Below are 22,569 nucleotides of genomic sequence, written 5' to 3' on the forward strand. Positions count from 1 at the left end.
GTTGTGTACTTCTGGAGTCACCTCTCTGCTTCAACATAAACAGACTATAGTAAATGGTTAGTAAACTTGTAAGAACAGTCACTCTGATCCGTCCTTTGGTTATTACGATAGATATCATTATAGATGATCTGTTGATTTTTAAAGTTGACATCAGCCGGTTTCATTTTAATAGTGCTATGTATTGTATTGTTGTAGTTGTATACTAGTTTTGGTAATATATCGATCCATTTAAAATTTCCTTGTATGGAGAACTGCTTCCACATGTTTTCTTTCAGTGTCCTATTAAACCGCTCTACAACTGATGCCTTAACGTTGATGTTGAATAGTGATTGATATTATATTTCTTCATGAGCTCTTTAAAATCCTTGTTGTAGAACTCTTTACCTTTATCAGTTTGCAGATTAACGGGTATACGGTCTATTAGTATATGTTCAAAAGCCTCAGTAACATGTTTACCAGTTTTGTTTTTTATTGGTACAGCCCAGGAATATTTGGAGAATATATCGATTATAGTTATTATATATTTAAAACTCTTGTTGATTTTAGAAATACCTTTAAGATTACCAGAGTCCATTTCAACCATATCAGCTTGCCATATATCGTCAATACCGTATGTTATGACTTTTCGTGTTGGATAGTTTCTTCTGGCTGGTTTATGTAATTCATCTATGATTTTTTCTCTTATACCGGCCTCTTTCTCTTCAACGATGTTTTTTTAAACCCACTACCGGATGCGCTTACGAAAGTAGATTTCTTGGATCCACATTTACAACATTTCGATAATATATACTATTTGAGGCTTTCTTGTTAACGGGGGTAACTTTATTGGTCTTTGTTTTGCACTTGACGCAATATGCGGATGTGGTAATTTATTAAGTAGAAAATGCCGGGGTTTAAACCCCTCGAGCGCTAGTGGCCTTTGTTTTCTTACCTAGTTTTTGCATACTTCTGTGTATGATTCTGAATAGTTCATAAATACCATCTATAACACAGCGGATGGTGTGCCAATTATTCATTTAATAGTCAAATTTTATAAACAGATACGCATAAAACTTATATCCCTCTTTAAAACCCAAACCTGGCTTAGGTTTAAAATATAACAAATTTCCTTTAATTACATTAAATGGTGTAGTATGATCAATTTTAATATGAGCAATAGATACTGTATATTCATATTTTTTCTAAATTTGTTTCAATATCTTCTATTGTTCCATCACGTAAAACAGGAAAATACTTTCTCCATTTATTATAAAGTGAGGATTAATATTATTAATGAGTTTTAATTCCCCACAAATTAATATAACATTTCTGTTGCCACCCACAAAGTTTTTAATTTTATCATCAATAGCCTCTTCTAATTGTTTCTTATTTATTGCATCACTATCATTAATCCCATTAGCAACATTCATTATTACCTTATTTTCGAAATCAACATCATTACCGCTTAAATAAGGAAAATATATTTTGTCAACTCCTCTTTTACCTCGGGTTATGGCATTAGTTAATTTATGTAACTCCCCTTTAGTCAAGTCCTTTAATTTATCATCAATAGTCGGTTTATCGTAACAATAATCTTCCATTTGTTTTTATTTACAGCATCACTACCATCTATACCGGGTTTTATAGCTGCTATTCTTCTTTTACCGCCTAAAGACATATAAGTATTCGAATAAGCAATGACATCTTTCTTAATATAATTTTGTTCAACATAAGAAAATTTATTCAATAACTGGTCCTTAAAATCTCTTACATAGTTATCAATATAGTCCTTATCGTATGTTTTATCTTTCGTTAAGAAGTTTTTATTTATATAGTCTTGTTTATAAAATGTTTTATTTCATTCAGTCTTTGTATAATATTTTTGTTTTCATATATTATTTATAATATCCTCAAATGCGGAACTATTATCCTTAATTATTTCAATAATATCATTTTTATTTATTTTTGTATTCATAATTTTATTATTACTTCTTAATGTATCGTTTCCATATATATCGATTCCCATTTACTATATTTAAAATTACACTACGTAGTTCCGCCAAATGTCTGGATTTCTGTCCAACATACTTTTTATTGTGAAATATGAGTAACCGTCAGAAAATAGTTTAAGTACAGTAAGACACAGATGACCGCATATAACTTGGAAAATTGTCTGCAGTGTATCAGATGTTGTACAATCCATATAAGTGATCGACACACCGCCTCCTGATAAGTACTTGACTAATGATGGGGGAATAGGTGTTCCAAACGAATCGAAAACACATGCCTTATGGTATTGTTTCCAATAGCAAATCCAATGTGTCCCCATATTTTCATCTATATCAAAATTAACAATACCGCATTCCATAGGTTTTGGTTTGGTTGGTAATGTATCGGACATGAATATACCTCTAAAGTTTTTTTATTCCAAGTTTCTTTACATAATGCGTAATATCTAAATTTGTTAGAGGTTTGGTGTCTGACTTGTTTACTCCTAGAGCTTTGTGGACAGTTTTCTTTTGACTGGTATGTAACCCCTTTTTACGAGTGAGGTCTGCGACTTTTTTTTTTCCTAGCCCACTTCCAGCCGCTTTGGATTCCATGGCTGCATTATAACGTTTCTGTTCGGCTAGTTCAGCATCGTTCTTGCTTTTATTATGAACGGCATTTGTAATGGCAGCAGCGCCTCCAGCAATAGAGCCAACAGCAGCAAGTGCGCTTAAAAGTAACGGAATAGTAAATATAAAACCGCCATGATGTACTGCTATCCCACTTCCAATTTTGGCCGCGGAGCTCGAGGAGCCACTACGTTCGAGGGCATCTTTTAGAGTTTTGACTGTTGATATATATTGTGTTAGCGTAACACCCTTACCTTCTTTAGTGGGTTCTTTACCACCTAGTAACTTCCGTAACTTAATAATAGCACTTAAAATTAAAGGTAATGTAAAAATAGAACCACCAACATGAATAGGTTGTAGTCCTTGACCTGTTTTTTGTTGTTTGAGAAATTTTTCTATTGTCAGTAATGCTTGTAATAGTAGTTGCATCATTTATTACATTAAAAATCAACACCGAATCCAATTTTACGTTTAGCCCACATTGCTCCTCTAACTAACAAGGCATCAGCTTTTTCATTAAGTGGGGTATTGGGATCATTTTGGATATCTTTGGCTTCGAGCTGTAATTCTTTGTCAGCAGTATGTCTCGATTCTAGGTCCTCGTGGTCTCTGTAGAATATGTCGTGTTTCATACATTTTGCATCTAATTCGTTAATTGGTTGATCTCCTCTTGCTAATCGCTCATCTAACCGAGTTCCAGGTCCGCAGTAATTATATTTTTCCCCAGTTCCGAAGCTTCGTAAATGCATTTCTGGCATTATACCGGAGTTGAGAATTTTATTAAATATTCCCGAACCTTGTCTATCGCCCCAAAGCTTTTCGGTAAGGAGCGTATATATTTTACAAGAGAGTATATCGCGTTTGGATTCTTATCCAAGTCTACGTTAAATTTAAATCTTTCATCTAACATATCAATAATACCTACTATTTCATTTCCTATCTCTGGGTTTTTATTACCAGCTTTCCATGCCCCATCGAGAATCATTAGTCGTTCTATAATTTGATTAACGTTATTAAACCACACATATTCTTTTGGAAGCCCAGTAAGGTAATGGAGGGTATCTGTGCGCAGGCGGCCAAGTATACGCAGTCGCATTTTTCAGCTGTTGGCATCACTGGACATCAGCTGACAGTGTAGTATGGTAGTGTAATCTGTAAGAGGTTGTGTAACGCTGTGGGTGCTTTATTCGTACGATTATATTATTGAAACAGGTAAGTTGTTATATTTTGCTGACTTGACTGTAATTTTATAATGAAGTAAGATAAGGAATTGGTCTCTCCGCAATAAATGTATCAGATTACTATTAATACCTTGGAGAATGCTGCTATTGCTGGTGAGGATGCCGTTGTTCCCGCTTTGATCTAGCAGCACTTGTTCCATCTACACTGGATTGAACGAGATATGACAGCAGGCGGGCAAGTGTGCGCGCCTGATTCGAGTTCGCGTACACTTGCCCTTCACCCGGCAGCTTATGCGATAAGACTAATTTTACTGCGCTTTTTCTCATAGATCTTATCTTACTCTTCCATTACCGTTTTATATACGGTAAAGATAATTGTTTGTATTTATTTCTTGTAGTTAAAGAAAAGACATGGGGAAGTATGAGAGGAAAACTGAAAAAACATGTCTCACACAAAGACAGTTTGATGAAGCAAAACGACTGATTAATGAGAGAGCTAGCCAGAGGGCTGCTGCCAAGAAGGTCGGGTGCAGTGAAGCGACACTTCGAAAGAGGCTTAAGTTGGTGAGAATTATTCCAATAGGAACAATTATAAATTATTTAGGAGATAGAAAGTTAGAAAGTTAATAACATTTTTTTTTTCTTTCATTTAGGGTATCGTAGCTAGTTCAATGGGAAGGCACAGAAAGGTGTTTAATGAAGAGATGGAGGAACAACTGGTGAAACATGTTAAAGATCTGGAAGCTAGGTTTTATGGCATGACTAGGAAGACGTTAATGAAAGTAGCTTATGAATCTGCAGTCCAGAACGGACTAGAGCACCGATTTAACACTGAATTGAAATTAGCGGGCAAAGATTGGGTGTACCGATTTCTTGCAGACTGGGGTCTTTCTTTACGTACACCCGAGCAGTGCAGTTTAGGAAGGGCAATGGGATTTAACAAGGTGCAGGTTGACCGGTATTTTGAGAACCTCAAGGAATGTTTGGGAAAGTACAAATTTCCTCCCCACAGATTGTTCAACATGGACGAGACCGGTGTGTCGACTGTTCCTGATAAGACGGCTAAAGTCGTTGCTACAAAGGGAAAGAAGTCCATCAAGAAAGTAAAATCGGCTGAAAGAGGTCAAATAGTCACTGCTGTTTTTTGTGTAAACCCAACAGGGAACTTTATACCACCTGCTTTGATTTTTCCTCGTAAGAGGAACAAACCGGAGCTCTATAACAACTCCCCTACAGGTTCTCTTGGACTTGTTAGCGAATCTGGATACATGAATTCCGAACTGTTCCTTGTTTGGTTGGAACATTTTTCCAAGCATGTTAAATCTTCAGTGGATGATCCAGTCCTCTTGGTTCTTGATAACCATGTCTCACATTGCTCGCTTTCAGCTGTGGAATTCTGCAGACAGCACAACATTGTCCTATTGACGTTGCCACCCCATGCTAGTCATATGCTTCAGCCATTAGATAAAGTAATATTTGCCCCATTCAAGAAATTCTATGCCCAAGAAGTAGAAAAATGGCTTTGTAGTAATCCTGGCAGAGCTATAACCCAGATGGAAGTGTCTGGTCTATTTCGCGTAGCATTCCAGAGGGTGGCAACTGCTGGAAATGCTGTAGCGGCTTTTTGTGACACAGGCATTTATCCCTACAATCCACACGTGTTCAATGATGATGATTTCTTACCATATGAGGTAACCAAAATCGACTTGCCAATTCCTGAATATCTCGATCAGTCAGCAACTAGTAACAGAGATGAAGATGTAGATAAAGAACAGGAAGAAAGAAAACAATTGAATATGAATAACCAAGAAACAAATGAGGGGTCAACTAATCAAACAGTTCAACCAACCAGTTCCATTAGTTTACCTCAAGTACCAATCACCAACATTCATCCCTTACCTAAATATGAGAATCTGAACAAAAGGAAAAGAACCAGTCAGCAATCAGAGATTTTAACATCGTGTCCGTATAAAAACAATCTTGTGAAGAAGGAAAACTTGAAACAGGAGAAAGAAAAGAAGAAACAAGAAAGGCTGAAAGAAAGAACTCAAAAGCAGCTTTCAAAATCGAATCCTCAAGTGTCCAAAATTACAAAAAGATGTAAAAAATATAAAGGAACCAAATCGAAAACTTTCACTGGACAACAGCTGACATTAGGGCCTAGCACATCTAGTGATAAACAAACTCCATCAGAGAAGACATACATCTGCCCTGGCTGTGGCGAATCCATTGAAGAAGACTGGGTATAGTGTAATGGGTGTGGCGAGTGGTGGCACGAGTTGTGCAAGTCATATGAAGGACATGGAACATTTCTTTGTGATGTGTGTTAATAAGTTGTTGCAATATAGGCCTGCTGTAATTCAGTTAAACTAAAGAAAACATACTTTAAAAAGTGCGCACAGTTAGCCGACATTCTGCGTACACTTACCCGCATATGTCGTCTAAGTGTTCGCATTCGCCAACTTGTCTAAACTTGTATGCCACAATAAATGATGATCACTATAGGCAGTTTTAACAATGCATAAATATTCTTAAACCTTCATTGTGTATGAACATCTACTTAATGTTACAAAATAATAACAGACGACCACATTATGAGCGAATTAAAACTAAGTGCGCACACTTACCCTCCATTACCTTATAGGTTTTTAGAACTCCCTTTCCGAATTTCGGAGAAGATAAATAAGTAGGAGTTCTAGGCTTTTTACTTGTAATTTGCGCCCATAGTGGTTTAATAAAGGCTTCATACTTTTTACCTGTGCTTGATTTTGGCTTTTTTGTTGATGGATCATTATTTTGATAAATGGCATTGGACTCTATTAGTATTTCATGATATTTTAATATATCTTCTGATTTAGCCACGTTATCAGGGATATCTTTCTTAGTTAACAAAGTCAGTAGGCCATCTGTTGCCTCGTACGTTTTTCCGTTAATAATGAGATTATTATTATGTACCGAAATTTCAGATTGCCCTATATATATATAGTTTATTACCAACTGGTCTTATCTCAAACACAGGTTTATCTGTTTTATAATTTAAAAACTTTGTTATATTAGGATTTATATATGTAGTGGCATAATCCGTAATGGGGGGTGTCTGTGGTAACTCAAATAACCCCCCTTTCAAATGACGTTTCAATTGGTGTTGGTGGAATTTCAAGGTTATGATGAGCTACTGGAATTAACTCTGTGATAAGATTTTTATTTTGGTCAGTAACTTTTCCTACTTCTGTAGCTAGACGCCCAATAGCATCAATAATTGGCTGCTCTTTCTTCTTATTCAATTCATATTGTAATTGTGGTTGTTTCTTCCATTCCTTAAATCTATCTTTCAGCTCTTGTTTAAGCTTAAGTCGCTCTGTCGGAGATTTTGTTGCATTTATATGAATTATTTTTTAACATATCGTAGACCTAGACATATTCATGTTGACGTAACGTAAACCTAGACATATTCATGTTGACGTAACGTTATTCTGGAATTATAAAGGATTTTATTTGGTTCCTATATTTTCCATTGTTGGGCAATCTAGATTTGTCAATAGTTATAAAGCCATGAGGTACACTCCAACATATATTACATAGCTCTTGAAATTTATCAAACGACATATCAGGACCAACAAACTCATCATATGCATGTTTAAGATTAATATTATCTGTTTTGAATAAACACAAAAAGTTCATGTTATCCCTAATGAGCTGTTTTGGAATTTTAGAATACGTCTGACCTAGATAAAGCAAACAGATCCCCTTATGTCTACCTCTCAAACATATCTCTCGTACGATATCTTGATTCTCTAATATCCAATCGTCTATAACAATTAAAGAGTACGGTTCGCAGTTATCTAACGATATCACATCGTCATCTTTTTCTATAAATGTTGCCATAGATTCACCCACTTGTGCTTCAAAATCATAAAAAAATTGTCTTAATGTAATATATTTTTGTTGATCCAGACTTTTTGAGTAAATATAATAATGATCAGGATCAATCCATCCATCTTTGAGAATAAAGTTGTCTACCGCTAACACGGTCTTCCCACAGCCTGATGCACCTACAAATAAAGCTCTCATACATTTAGGACGTAGTTCTCCAGTTATTCTATAATCGCTATCTTTGTCTTCTGGAAGGTGCGTAACATCCCAACACACTGTGCGCAGCGCGAGGGCCGAAGGCAAGCATAGCTGATTGGTTGATGGCGCGAAGCTTGAGCTGCTGTGCCCCGGTTCTTCGCTAACTTTTTTAGTTTTCTTATTGTTGGTTTTGATCATTTATTTACGTAAATAAATGTATATTAAACTTGAAGGCACAACCTCTGAATTGAGTTTACGGCTATCTCACAATCACAATATAACCGCAGACGCAATATCCGTTATTGGATTCTACTCCACATTTCTAACACCTAATGTTAAAGAGGATACTATTTTAAAATACGGTACTCAGGACATTATTATTGATAAAGGACAGTATTCATTCGATTCCCTTGTACAAACACTCTCTCACATTAAAGATCTAGAGATTAAAAAAGATGATATTTGTAATAAAGTTAGCATCTCCAACAAAGGAAAACAAGATTTTGATTTCACAAGCCTAGGTAAATTATTAGGGTTAACAAACAATGCAATCGTAAAACCAGGAGAAAAAATTATAGCTGATGGACCCCCAAACTTTATTCCTTTTAATACCATTAATATAGAATGCAACTTAGCTGCAAACACCGGTATCATCACAAAACATAGCGAGCATGAGCATAAAAGTAGTGGAATAATTGCAACATTTAAACCAAATGTCTATTTTAAACAGTCCATCATTTACGAACCAGTTAATCCACTCATATTTCCAATTCATCATTTGACATTTAGAGATATTAGTGTTAAGATCATTGACGAAAATAATAAGTTGATTGATTTCGACAGTGCTAAAATTGAAGTTATATTATCAATAATATAATCACACTTTTTTTTAATTCATATAAATGAGTATCACAGCAATAGAAAAATATCAAACACAATTGTTTGGTGCAAACAAAAGAACCAAAGATAATATAAATAAACCATTAACTGTTACCGAATTTGATTTGGATATTGGAGATGGTTTTTATCATCCAAGTAAGATGAGGGCTTATATGCAATTTGAACCTCATGGAAAGGCATCAAATGGCAACTTTGCTAAGGATACAACTTTTTCCCATGTTTGTGGAATAGAGCACACCTTAGATCGTTTGGACAGCTTGTAGAAACTGTAGAAAGCCCAGCCCTTGTTTCTGATGTCCTTATTGATTTGAATATTCCGAAATCGGAAATTGAATTTTACAAAGGGGCCGGGTTTATCACAGACGATCGACTTAACTATGAAACTGGTAGAATTTACGAAGTTAGTTTCCCACTCGAGTACATATTGGCTTTCTAAGATATAATAGAGACATCATGTTTAATCTTGGCTTAACAATCTCTTTCGAACGGGCTTCTTCTGATGAAGCTTGCTTTTACAGATGGGATAAAAAGAAAGCAGACGGCACTGTTGTCGTGATGCCTCACGAGGGAAAAATTGTCATTAACGATTTTAAAATAATAGTACCCATTGTTGAATATGAATCTAATTATACTGACGAAATGAAAGCAAAGCTGTATAAGAATCCTGTATTAAAATTGAACTATTTTGTTTGGAGTGTTCACGAGGAACATGGATTTAAGGCTAAGAATTTAAGAATTGACTTGACTACATCATTTAACAGTTTACAGTTCGATATGCCTGACGTATGTATTATCCGTTTTCAAACTAACAGACCCAATGATCAACAAAGGGATTCGAGTGTATACAATCACTGTCAGTTAGCTAACTGGACGTTCAAGAATAGCAGAAATGAAGAGTTCCCATTTGAAAAACAACAGATGGATATTATGAAACACTGTTATCAAAATGCTTACGATACATATGTAGCTTTCAAACAAACGTGGGTGGGTAACTCCAATTTACGATGGGATATTGACAAGTTCATTACCGAACATTTCATGGGTATTATCAATATGACTAAACGCAAAAATATTACTTTTACAGACAGGACACAATTAGTTACTACTATGGACTTTGAGGCTAATGTACCAGACAATACAATTATCTATGCTCTCATGGGTGGTGAGAAAAATATTAAAATTGATATGAAGAATAAAAAAGTTAGCGAAGATTTTTAATATATAATAAATAGAATGCATCAGAGTGAGAGCAAATTTATATATGATCGGTTATCCAAGCTGCTCAGATATAATATCCCAAACACCAATTTGTATTTACCACTATCATATACAGTTGTTTTTAACAAGCAGTTAGCAAAACATAAAGCGTTTTGACCGGTGCTGTCATGGTTGGTGAGAAAAAATATTACAATTGACATGAAGAATTTTAATAATATAAATGAGAGCGACAATTATTATTATTACTATATCTTGTTTATTATCAGGATTACAATCCAAGCCAGTTACTAATCAAACATTAGACGTTATTAATCGCTTGCATCAATATGGTTACCTATCATTATCAGAAAATCAACAGGTCAAATACGTGGATCAAACAACACTCACTACAGCCATATTTTTATTCCAAGAATATTATGGTTTAGACACAACGGGTGAAATAGACGATATTATAGAATTATTATACACTCCAAGATGCGGAGTTAAAGATGATCCTACTGGTTTTTCCACAGCTACTTATAAATGGAATAGCAAAACTATTAAATGGCACTATTCTCTCGCTAACAGCGATGTCTTACATATCACAGAACAGGCTTTCAATACGTGGCAAAAACACACAGATTTAAAATTTGAACGTGATATGGTGCATCCCAACATAGTTTTAAGTAACAAAAGAGGAGGACACAAATGCCAGAAATCTAGCGCAGTTTGTGCTTCTAAATTTGATGGTATAGGAGGAATTCTTGGTCATTCGGACTTCCCTCATAGCGATAATTCTTTAATCGAAATTCATATTGATAGCGATGAAAATTGGTATATAGGTACAGACGATAACACACCAGAAAATCAAACCAACTTATATGCCGTGTTAATACATGAAATCGGTCACGCTTTGGGTATAGCTCATTCCAATGATAGAAACTCGATTATGTTTGCATTTTACAGTGGAGATAAGCTTGAACTAGGTAATGATGATATAAATGCTATTCAGAGTTTATATGGTTCTCCAACTGTAAACAATCAACCAACAACATCACCTATAAAACCCAATCCTTTAGAACCGGAACTGTGTGAGTTAAATAATGTTGAGACATTTCTGATCGTAAATCAAATCATGTACATTTTTTACGAAAAGTGGGTATGGATGATTAGTCTATCAGACATGAATATTCCTAAACTACAACTTATAACTGACTGGCTATTATTTTTACCGCCAGACTTTAAAAATATATCTACACTATACCAAAGACCATCTGGGGAAATAGTATTCTTTATAAACAATCTAATATACATGATAAAGTTTCCTAGTCTAATGTTAGTTAGCGGATACCCCAAGCAAATATCTACCTTAGGAATAACTTCAAACGCGAGAATACATACAACTGTAAATACATTTACGGGTCAAACGTTCATATTCTATAATGATATTTACTATATGGAGTTGGATGAATGTCAGTTTGTAGCTAAGAGTTACGGAATATCTAGAAAATTTCCAGGTGTCCCTCCGAACATGAAATCTGCTTTTAGATACACGAACGGTATGCTATATTTCTTTAAGGACAACACTGTCTTTGAATTTAACGAATTTACAAATACATTACTTAGAGCGGGTAAGAATAACCTATCTACATTCGGTATACAATGTAAAAAGATTCCATCTTCATACGGAGAAATCATCGTTAACTTAAAGAAGCTTGTATTGAAATTAGATGCTCTTAATGCATGAGTGGAATATGTCCATCAGAGATTCTAACATTTTTCCACCTGCTCTGTCTCCTTTACCCAGTATCATTCAGCAGCCACAGCCTACCATCTCTTTTCAGAGTGATATGTGTGGACGTTACACAGACACTTCATCTGAATTAACAGATGGGTCCTATTAACTCTGCTGAATAGTAGTGGATATAAGGGAGAGCTAGGAAAAACGGGGTAATAAGCGATCTCACCCCCTCATGGACTTAGCGTTGCTCCTCTATGGCCACTTGATTTGCAACATCCAATTGGTAGTATATTTCCCAACTGCAATATGCTAAAAAAAATCTATATAAGTTACATGCTCTTCAACACTATCCACTTGGTGTTTTCCATTATTTGAGTAGTTATTTAAGCATTAGAACATTAATATAAAATTAGAGTTACAAAACCATTTTCTGGAAACAAATATGATCTACAATTTCATAAGTTTATATTTTGTCTACGTATGCACACAAATTTGAAAAATAGATTTGAAAAACACTAAACTGTATATATCTATCTCTCTTTTCCATTTATGATATCCTTTATCACACTGGAGGCGGAACAACACTCCCAGAGGTTGGAACTGAGAAACCACAATCACATCCTATTGGGACGGTTCTGTTATCATATCATATCCGCTATTTCTTCACGCCTTAACTAAAATGGTTGCTAGCTGTTTTCGCATATGTTTCAAAGTGCACCTAATATCTGGAATTTCTGGCGCAGCACCCCATTTTTCTGACGCAATTTCTAGCGCATTTTCTAGCGCACTGAATAAAATCCTGGCACAGCTAGCTATATTTAGCGCAAAATAGCTGCTTTTTTAGTTGTTTTTGAGTGTTTTTCTGTGCTTCAAAAATAATGCTTGTATAATGTGCTTGGATATGGTTACTCGTATATGTCAAGAATCTATATAATAACGAGACGAAACATGATCTCGTGTTTGTGTAAAACAATAAAAATAAAAATAAACGTTTTTCCTAAGTAGGGTTCCTAAAGTAGTGGAATGTTTTAGCTTATAAATACTGTCATATATTTGCTTGTTTTGGCTTGTTTTTCTTAGGTATTTTATAAGAATATTGGGGTATAATTTTTCCCAAAGTAAGGGGTGTTTTGAGGACAGCTAAAATAAAAAATACATGTTTTTCCAAAGTAGGGGTTCTAAAGTATTGGGGGTTTTCTAGCTTAAAATATTGTTATATATTTGCTTGTTTTTTATTTGTTTTCTTAGGTATTTTATAATAATATTGGGGGTAAATAGGGTTCCATAGTATGGGGTATAAAGTAGGGTTTTTAAAGTATAGGAAAGTTTTTAGCTTAAAATATTGTTATATATTAGAGGGTTTTTGGTTGGTTTTAGTATGTTTTTTTAACCCAAAGTGGAACGTTTTGGGTCTGTCCTCAAGGGCCCCTCTAGTAGTGCTCCCATGCAAGCAAAGTTAAGTCATATTAAAGCCCAGATACGAACAATATACAGAAGAAGGATGGAGAGAACAACAGTGACTAGTAAAATTATTTCAGCAGAAGAAGAAGATAAAATGAACATTTTCCATTTGGTAAAGGAAAGAAAACGCTGCAATTCCCACTTCGTTACTAAAATCGAAGATGAAAAAACGGAATATAGTAAACAAAAGGATATAATTACTATCTTTCATCGGTACTTTACCGATATGTTTGATGATAAATCTGCACATGTTTCTCAAACTTTTAATCCAAATCCAATAAGGTATGTCACACCTGAACAAAATAAACAGCTTAATGCATCTATCACAAAAGAGCAAGTTCAAATAGCAGTCTTTCAAAGGAAAGCAAACAAGTCACCCGGAAATAAATGGAGAAAACGGGGAACACAAGAACATAGAGGAGAATGGAAGAGGAATACTAATACAAGCAGGGTAAAAATTAGATGAAAATGAGCATATAAGTACAACAACGGGAATAATAGGCGAATTGCAGGATTACCAGGAAAAATTGGAAATAGAAAGTGAAGAAGACGATTACAAGAACAACAAGAGGCATGCAGTGAAATCAAGAGGAATGCAAGGTGAATAATTCATTGAAAGGACAGCAAAGGGAATGCTAGGAGTACAAGAGGAGGACAACGAAAACAACACAAAGAGAACAAGGGAAAGACAAGTGAAAGGAAAGAAGGTTAACAAGGCAAATATGACAAAAATGGAATACGTGGAGAATAAGGGGATACAAGAAAAACAAAGAGAATGCAATGAGAAGAAGACAAGTGAAAAGAAAGGAAGGAAAAGACTGGAACAACAAAAATGCAAGGCGAATAAGATGAATATAAGGATAACAAGGAGAACAAATGGAAGAGAAGGAAAACAAGAGTAATACAAGAAGAGGTTAATACAAGCAGAACGAGGGGAAGGCGAGGGGGAAAGGAGAAGTCATGGAGGCCAAGGAGAATTCAAGGGGAAAAATGACATACAATGAGAACAAGGAGATGCAAGAAAAAATATATTAATAAAAGGAGAACAAAGGGAGAATAGGGAGAGAAAAAAGAGAACGAAAGGAGAAGATGAACAAAAGGAGAATATGGGGAATACAAGCAGAGAGAACCGTAGGAGTACAATGAGGGAAAGGGGAATATAAGGAGTTTATAAGTAGAGCACACAAAGTGAATTCGAAGAGACCAAGCTGAGTACAGGGAGATTGAGGGGAATATGAGAACATGAGGAATACAAGGAGGAAAAGGGGCGTATAAGAATAACAAGGGGCACAGAAGCAGAACAAGCGGGAGAAAATGAGAACAACCGAGATACAAGGACGTGTGGAATGCAAGGAGAAAGAGGGAAATATGAGGACAAGGGAATATCAGAGGAGAATACGAGGACAGCAGGAGAATAGCAGGAAAAGAGGGGAATATGAGGAGAACTCGGGGTATACGAGGAGATTGGGGAATGCGAGGAGAACAGGAAGATAGGAAAACATTTGACATAAAGATAAGAGGAAAATGACGGGATACACAGAGAGCAGGGGTACATTAGGAGAATAGGGAGATACTAGGAAAGTGAGGTATACTAGGAGAAAATGAGAATACGAAATGAACTGGGGGACACGAGGAGAAAATTTGGGATATGAGGAGTATATGAGGATATGAGGAGATTAGGGGGCATGTAAGGAGAACAGGGGGATACGAGGCGAACAGGGAGGAAGATTGGGATACGAAGAGAACTAGATAAAACATGCAGGATACGTGGAGAACAGGGGAATACGAGGAGAACAAGGGGAATTCGAGAAAAACAGGCGTGGGATCGGGGGATACACAATAAGAACGGGCAGGATACGTGGAAAACAGAAGGATACGAGGAGAATAGGTATGGGATACGGGATCAGGAGTGGGATAAAAGTACATGGATAAAATACGAGGAGAACAGGGGGAATACTTGGAGAGCAGAGGCGATAGGAGGAGAACAACGGGGATACTAGAAGAACAGATTGTGTTACAAGACGAACAAGAGAAATACCTGGAGAACAAGAGTAATAACTGCAGGACAAGTGTAATACCAGGAGAACAAGAGTAAACCTGAAAAGAAAGAGTAACACCTGAAGAACAGGAGGAATTACTGGTTAACAAAGGAATGCAAGAACAAACAAGGAGAATACAAAGGAAATGCAAAGAGAACAAAACAAATACATGGAGAACAAGTGGCATACAAGGAGAACAAGGGAAATACAAGTAGAATAAGGGGAATACAAGGAGAACAATTTTAATATAATGAAAACCAGGGGAATACAAGGAGTATGCAATTAAAACAAAGGGATTGCGAGGAAAACAAGAGGAATGAAAGGAGAACAAGGAGTATGCAATTAAAACAAAAGTACTGCGAGGAAAACAAGAGGAATGAAAGGAGAACAAGGAGTATGCAATTAAAACAAAAGTACTGCGAGGAAAACGAGAGGAATGAAAGGAGAGCAAGGAAGAGGAGTACAAGAGTTACTTTGAGAACACAATGAGGACAGGGGAATGTAAGGATAGAAATAGGCATTAAAGGACAACATAGTGAATGCGAAGAGAATAAGGGGAATCCAATGAGATCAAGGTTAAGTCAATGAGGACAACGGGAAGACAAGGAGAACAAGAGAAATACAAGAAGTATAAGGGAAGGGCCTTCCATTCGCGAAATTGGGGATTGATCGATATATATTTTTTGGTGACATTGCATTTTACATTTAACTACAATTAGAATATGTCACCTTTTAACTCTATTAATTTCTCCTCTGTTTTAATAAGTAGAGATGGAACAATTTTTTCGTAAACAAAGTACTGTTTAATAACACTACTGTAGTGTCTTCTTAAGAGTACAGTTTGGTACTTAGTGACTGAAGTTACGTTTCTTACGTACAGTGCAGCTTTATTAGATGGAATAAGCACAATCACGTATTTTCAAATTAAATGTCATGATTGTGCTCATGCTTTGTTTAGGAAGGAATTGTTCCATCTCTAGTGATCACTACATACACTTAAAATCTTCTCTTTCTCTTGCACAAACAAGGACAACAGCAACTACAAATCCGAAAGAATAATCTAATGAAGAAATTACGCTTTTTGACCTTCACTGGTTCGAGTTCTTCTTCTTCTTCATAGTTGACAACCCGTATTTCTGCAAAGAGCAAAACGAAATTGATCATTAAGTATGTGTCATTGCATTCACTGATTTTCATTGAATGTTATATTAATAGGGCGAGGATTCGTAAGCAATCCATGCAAAAACATTTTATACATTTTTGAACGTCTGTAATGACGAATATTTAAAGTTACTCGTACATATGTTTGCACATTTCTGGCGTCCTATATAAAAGACTATTGAGCATACAATATTGTATATTTCTAGGATTTTGTGTCAGAAAACCTCAAATTAGCATATTTCGTAAAAATATATTTTGGATTGTTTCTCAGCACATAATATATATATATTTTTTTTTTGTTAACTGTAGACTACTTGATGGCGGAAAATTCTTGCATATATGAAGTGTAAGTGTGGAAAAGCCAAAACAACACCACACTCTGCCTTTGGCCTACTGCACAAGAAGGATTTCCAAATACTCCTCCGTACCTGACTTAAACTCCATAACTACCTTCTCTGTCTGTTGGCATGCTAGCAGTCTGAGTGTCGAGTGCGTGATTTGTTGTATTATGTGTGCGGATTGTGTGAGTCTGTTCGTGATGCCTCCTGAAAAATTATTCGAAGCAGTAGAATCCTAACGGAAGATATTTGTCATGCACAAGGGTCCACTGATGAGGTTGTGAAGACAAAATTAGACATGGTACTGTCGAAATAAATACCTTGGTTACAGCACTGTGCTCAATGTAAAAAAATAACGAGAAAATGTGGCTTGCTTGAACCTGAATCTTACAAAGATTACAATTTATACACTAAAATTTTGTGAATAACTTCATGTGAAGGGTCCAGGGAAAAAACCAGGTAAGTCACTTTTTTGTCGAGATGGAGTTCGAGGTGCCATTAGATTCTCTATGGAAAGGACTATCGTTTAGAGGTATGAAACAGGAAAAGAAACAGATTAGTCATGGGTTTATTTGCCTTCAAATTTTTGGTGTACATGATAAGAGATAGGTAAGTCAACTCTTTCAGCGAAGAAAACAGGTTTCAAGGAAAAAGTGACTTACCTGGTTTCTTCCCTGGACCCTTCATGTGATGTCAAACGATAATTTTCAGCATTCAAAAATCTTCTTGTAGGCAACAAAGTACGTCAACAGATAAGTTTAAAACGCTGTTGGCTGTGTTTTGTAACCAGAAAAAGTAAAGTAAACAAAGATATGAAGTGCACATATGGATCTTGGTGCAAAGTTATATATACCTCACATAGTCTCATTTTTTAATGATATTAAACTCTAGTTAAATTGGATTGTGCATGTTTTTGCAAATGTCTTGTTTCATTATGAAGACTTCGTATATAATCTCTGGCCTTATGTTTGTTTGTATGTTTGGGTAGTCCCTCCAAGTGAAGTGCCAATTTAAAGAATCACAACTCGACTCCTTTTAAACTCTAGTCAATCCTTCACATCACTTTTCATCTATCGGGCTAGGTCTTTCATCTATCTGTTGAAGTATCGCACCTGGCTGAACAAGCTTTCTGTGGGTATGACGGTGATCCACGTCTATGTGGAAAAAACTGGGAAAATACAACTAATATACGTGTTAATAAATATCCGCAAATTTCATAATCTCAATAGAAATATGAAATAATAAGCAGCTACAAATAAAGTAAAACTACAAATCAACATGCTCTTATATGTATAATTTAAAATCCTTGACTCTCGTCAGGAAGAAGGGGGTAGACTTCCGACACTTCGTCTGTGCACTGGGCGACATCAGAGCGGCGGAAGGTTACCTCGCTACATCTGCAAACATATGTATCATATTATCTTACCTGTCTAAGATGTAGTTCTACCTAGCCTTGCTTGTTGCAGCCCTATGCTCCACATAATACTATACTATCCGAAGATGCGTCTGCACACACACACAATCTAGGCTACTGTTACCGCACATTAAGTTAATTTAACATGTACAGTATTTCAGCACCACTTCGTAGCAATGCCGTATTGTGTTTTGGTTCACGAAAAATATAATACGTTGTTCTAATGGAGTGGCGGGAGTGAGTTTTCCCATAAAGATGAATATTTTTCGTAAACCAAAAATTCAGCAGGGTTTTTCTAAAAAAGTATGGGTGATGTACTACGTATATACCAATTTAACACTTTACTTTTCGAAACATCAACCAACCACCACTACCAAGAAGACTTGACCGACCGCTTTAACGTTTCATTGCACTACAATGATTTCGTTCTGGGATTTAGATTGAAATATAAGCACAGCTTATATGATGCTGGCTACTACCGACCCAGCGGCCATAAAGCATTCAGTATTGTTAATACTCTTAATGAAAAAATAATTAATTGGATTGGAATAAAAAATTGTAAGAGAAATATTACAAATGGAAAACGAAGTACTTTATTAATGTGCTCAACAATCCATTTACTTTTTTTAATTATTTTTTTGAATAACTTACTACGTTTCATTATTGTGTATGCGGTATTATCACTGAAATGGGGAAGTATAGGTAGTCATTCCACGAAAAGTGGGAATTGTGGTTAAAAATATAAAATTTAGAAAGAAGTATTATTTCATACTACAAATAGTTTAAAACACATTAAATTTTAAGGTTCCACCTTGATTTCCTCAATTTTATAGAGGTAAAAGAAGTTTTAGGCATCTTTCTTGTAGGTACTTTTCATGTACCCAACACTGATTCCAAAATATGTGGGTTGGGCAGCCTATAGCATTCAATCTTATCAACTGATATAAGCCATTTTTGTTTTAAAGCATGGCATAAAGATTGTAGTTTCTTGAACTGATTGTTACATTTTCAAGGTATGTACCAAATTATATTTAAATCTTATTTGAAATTCAGTTAACTAATGTAGCATCCGTTACATGAAAATTGTCTTTTTTTTACTATAACATTGTAAGTATTATTAGAAACAAAACCACAGCTCATGAAAGTAATTATACAGTTCCAACATTGCCTTTACATATATTTTTGCATTTCTAAAGTGAATTAAAAACATAATGGACTGTAACAGATTCTACACTGTAACGGATTCTACATGACAACCTGTTTTTTTTTTTTTTTACGATTTTAGACCTAATTTTCTACAGAATCATGGCAGATCACAGTAAATACAATATTCGTATGGCTAAGCTGAAATTTAGGGCTAAGAAGAAAGAAGATAAAAAAATGGACTGAATATCTGAAGAAAGATCGAGATAGAAATATTGGTGGATTAAACCAAATTTCAATCCGAAAAATTTTGACATATTCTTCAATTAATCATATAGGGTGAATATTAGTAGCTATAAATATTGGAGAAAATATATTATTCATTTACTTTCTAATCTATTCAATACTAACTTTAACAATCATTACAATCATTAGATCATATCAAATTTCATTTATTAATCAAACATTTTTAATAGGGAATGAAATATCCACAGTAAAAGTCCTAATATTCACCACTTTATTGTCATTAGGGGGATTAAAGTAAAAGGGACCAATTAAAGGTAAGGCGTCAGTCAGATAGAATATTGGACGATATGCTAAACCGGGCAAAGAGAGAAGCAATGAGGAAATATAGAAAAAAGAAAGCAGAAGAAAATAAGACAATAGATGGGTCAAAACCAGAAAAGGCTTTTGGGTCTTACCAATGTACCAGCACTTTAAGAAAAGCTGTAAAAAAGCACAAAATGTACTCAGTCCTACCACTGAGTCCTTCAAAGAAAAGGGCATGCTGTGTATGGCTCCCAAATGAGGAAGTGATATGTTGTGGTGAGATATTGCCAACTCCTGATTTCAAAACTCAAGGACATAGAGCAATGCACGAGTTTCACAAAGACGTTAATGTTAATGAGAAATAAACTTGTAAATATTAATGACACTGTAAATAAAAATTAAAGCTATTTTTAGTGTATGGTATAAGTTTATAACAAATTTAAGTGATAAGTATTTTTTTTTTCGGAGAAATTGTAGAAATATTCCCAACATTTGATTTCAGGACTCAACAGCACAGCTTAAATGTAAGAGTTTCACAACGATGTTAATGTTATATTGAGAAGTAACCTTGAAAGTATTAATGAAACTAAAAACAGCTAATAATTCTTTGTACACAAAAATAAAACTCTTTTTAGTGTATGCTATATCTAACCAACAGTATTACATTGTTTTCCTATACATTTTTCCTTTAAACTGTATAATTTAATTTATTGTCAGAGTTCATTTATTTAATTTCAAATAGTAAATATTAAATTACTACACTTCAAAAATTAATTTTTTACTATCTTATACTTCATAAAAGATCCATAGCTACATATCAAAGTGACTTGTAGAATCCATTACAATTGAATGTAGAATCCGTTACACTGTATAAAATTCATTAATAAATTAACTTTTTATCATTTCTAAAAAATTCTTGTAAAAAATTAAAGTGCAATTCTTCATATATAAACATGAAAGAGATGAATTTGTTAACCTCATCCTAGAACCTGAACTATCAGTGAGAATAATGGTAAGTCATGAATTTAACAGAGAGGTGGTAGCATCCGTTACAGCAGCTAAAAACAGTCAGTCTCCTTTATAACTAAGAACTGTAAAACAAAATTTTTCAGAATGAATGTTTGGCTTCCATATAATCAGAGAATTATAAAATATTTCTTAAAACTGAATTATTTTTTAGAAGAAAAGGGATTTAAGGTGTGAACATGTAGAATCCGTTACAAATGGATTGGTTGTAGGGGTAAACCACAGCCAAAATAAGCGAAAGTGTGTTTCAAGGCTGCAGGCATAATATCATATTCCTGTCCTGACTGCCTACACACTTGAATAGGAAACAAGAATGTAATAATAATTCGTTTCGAGTTTATTTTATCGTTTATTTTAGCATTATGTTTATTGCCACATTAAAAAGCTAGAGAATTGTGTTTAAATTAATATTCTTCCTTTCTGTAAAGAACTTAATTCAAATATTTAACAGCAGGTTCTACGAACTGCGACAAATTTAACAAGCGGTTTGGACTAACTGGCTGAATGGCTCTACTCCATAAATCTCCTCTTTGCTACCAGCAATCGAACTTGTGAGCAGCTGGAAGCGCCACCACTTCAGGATATAAACAATTACTTTACCTTCTTCTTTGGGACGTCTGTCTAAGTGTGTCATTCTTTTCTGGTGCGGGTAGTACGGGTAGTGACCTGTCATTTTGAGTCTTTCCATCATTTGCCTCTCTCTCGCTCTGCGTAAATCTAAAATGCAACAAAATTCTGAATTTAAATAGTCGTAATAAAGTGTTTGTTAGCTAATGTAATGAACAGGATAAATAGGTAGCATATTAAGTAAGTAGACAATATAAGTAAATTATTAAAGTGAATTTTGGAAAGGAATAAAAAGTTGAAGTGCGTAGTAAAGTTACTTCTAACGCTAACGCATGTATAGCCTTAAGGGGACACTCGGCTATATTTTGGAACTTTTTTCCTATTTGACCAATTTTTTTCAAATTTGGAGAAAAAATTTAATATACACATGGAAAGTAACATGCAAAATCTCAGCTCATTAGATCCAATACTTTTCAAAATAAAAAATATTTCTATTTTTAATCAATCATTAATTGAAATATCACTTTTAATTATCATTTTTTATTTTTTGGCTTTGTGCATTTGACTGTGACTTCTCAATGAATAGGGGAAGAATTTTGCGTATTGATTTAGTTCTGTCACGTAAATTAGTGTAGAAATTTAATTTTTCATTTCTATGACACTTTTTCTCCAATTTTTAAGTTGAGTGTTCCCATAAAGAAAAATAAATTCAGTGTACTGAAATTAAAGCAATTTTTTAATTTTATTTCAAAAATGAAATTAATTTATCCTTATTCTTTTATTTACAGTAAAAATAGAACTTGTGCGTAGCTGGAAGCGCCACCACTTCAGGCTGTAAACAATTACTGTACCTTCACTGTTAACTCTGATACGTCTTATTCTTTCCAGGAAGCGTTCTCTCGACGTCATCACCTTCTCTGTCACTTTTGGTACATCTAAAATGCAAGACAATTCTGAGTTTAAATCGTCGTAATGAAGTAATTGTTAGCTAATGTAATGAACAGGATAAATAGGTAGCATATCAAGTAAGTAGACAATATGTACGTCATCAAACTATTAATAAATTATTAAAGTGAATTTTGGAAAGGAATAAAAAGTTGATGTGCGTAGTAAAGTTATTTCTAACGCATGTATAGCCCTAAAGAAAAATAAATTCAATGAACTAAAATTAAAGTAATTTTTTA

The 22,569-nt window shown here is 34.7% G+C and overlaps 1 protein-coding gene and 1 long non-coding RNA gene across 12 annotated transcripts in view; one reads left to right on the forward strand and one right to left on the reverse strand.

Moving 5' to 3' along the window:
* Positions 1-22,569, forward strand: part of LOC138705845 (tigger transposable element-derived protein 1-like) — a 75,386-nt gene that overhangs the window by 20,173 nt on the left and 32,644 nt on the right. For 3 of the 11 annotated variants that reach the window (XR_011333830.1, XR_011333827.1, XR_011333834.1), the window contains exons 1-3: positions 3,706-3,809; positions 4,177-4,342; positions 22,274-22,410. Coding sequence is in view for 1 of the 11 variants with exons in the window: in XM_069834529.1 (XP_069690630.1) it covers positions 4,190-4,342; positions 4,432-6,027 (1,749 nt within the window). In the remaining 10 variants the exon portion in view is untranslated. Of the gene's footprint in view, positions 1-3,624; positions 3,810-4,176; positions 4,343-4,431; positions 6,540-22,273; positions 22,411-22,569 lie in introns of those variants that run through there. The other 8 variants (XM_069834529.1, XR_011333832.1, XR_011333829.1 and 5 more) reach the window with 8 other exon arrangements.
* On the reverse strand, positions 13,398-22,321 carry LOC138705848 (uncharacterized). The gene is made up of 3 exons (XR_011333838.1): positions 22,237-22,321; positions 21,419-21,535; positions 13,398-16,323 (listed from the first exon to the last, which is right to left on the reverse strand). It is a non-coding gene; the product is annotated as an uncharacterized lncRNA (long non-coding RNA).

Source organism: Periplaneta americana, chromosome 9 (assembly GCF_040183065.1).
Source record: "Periplaneta americana isolate PAMFEO1 chromosome 9, P.americana_PAMFEO1_priV1, whole genome shotgun sequence".
Taxonomy (NCBI): Eukaryota; Metazoa; Arthropoda; class Insecta; order Blattodea; family Blattidae; genus Periplaneta; species Periplaneta americana.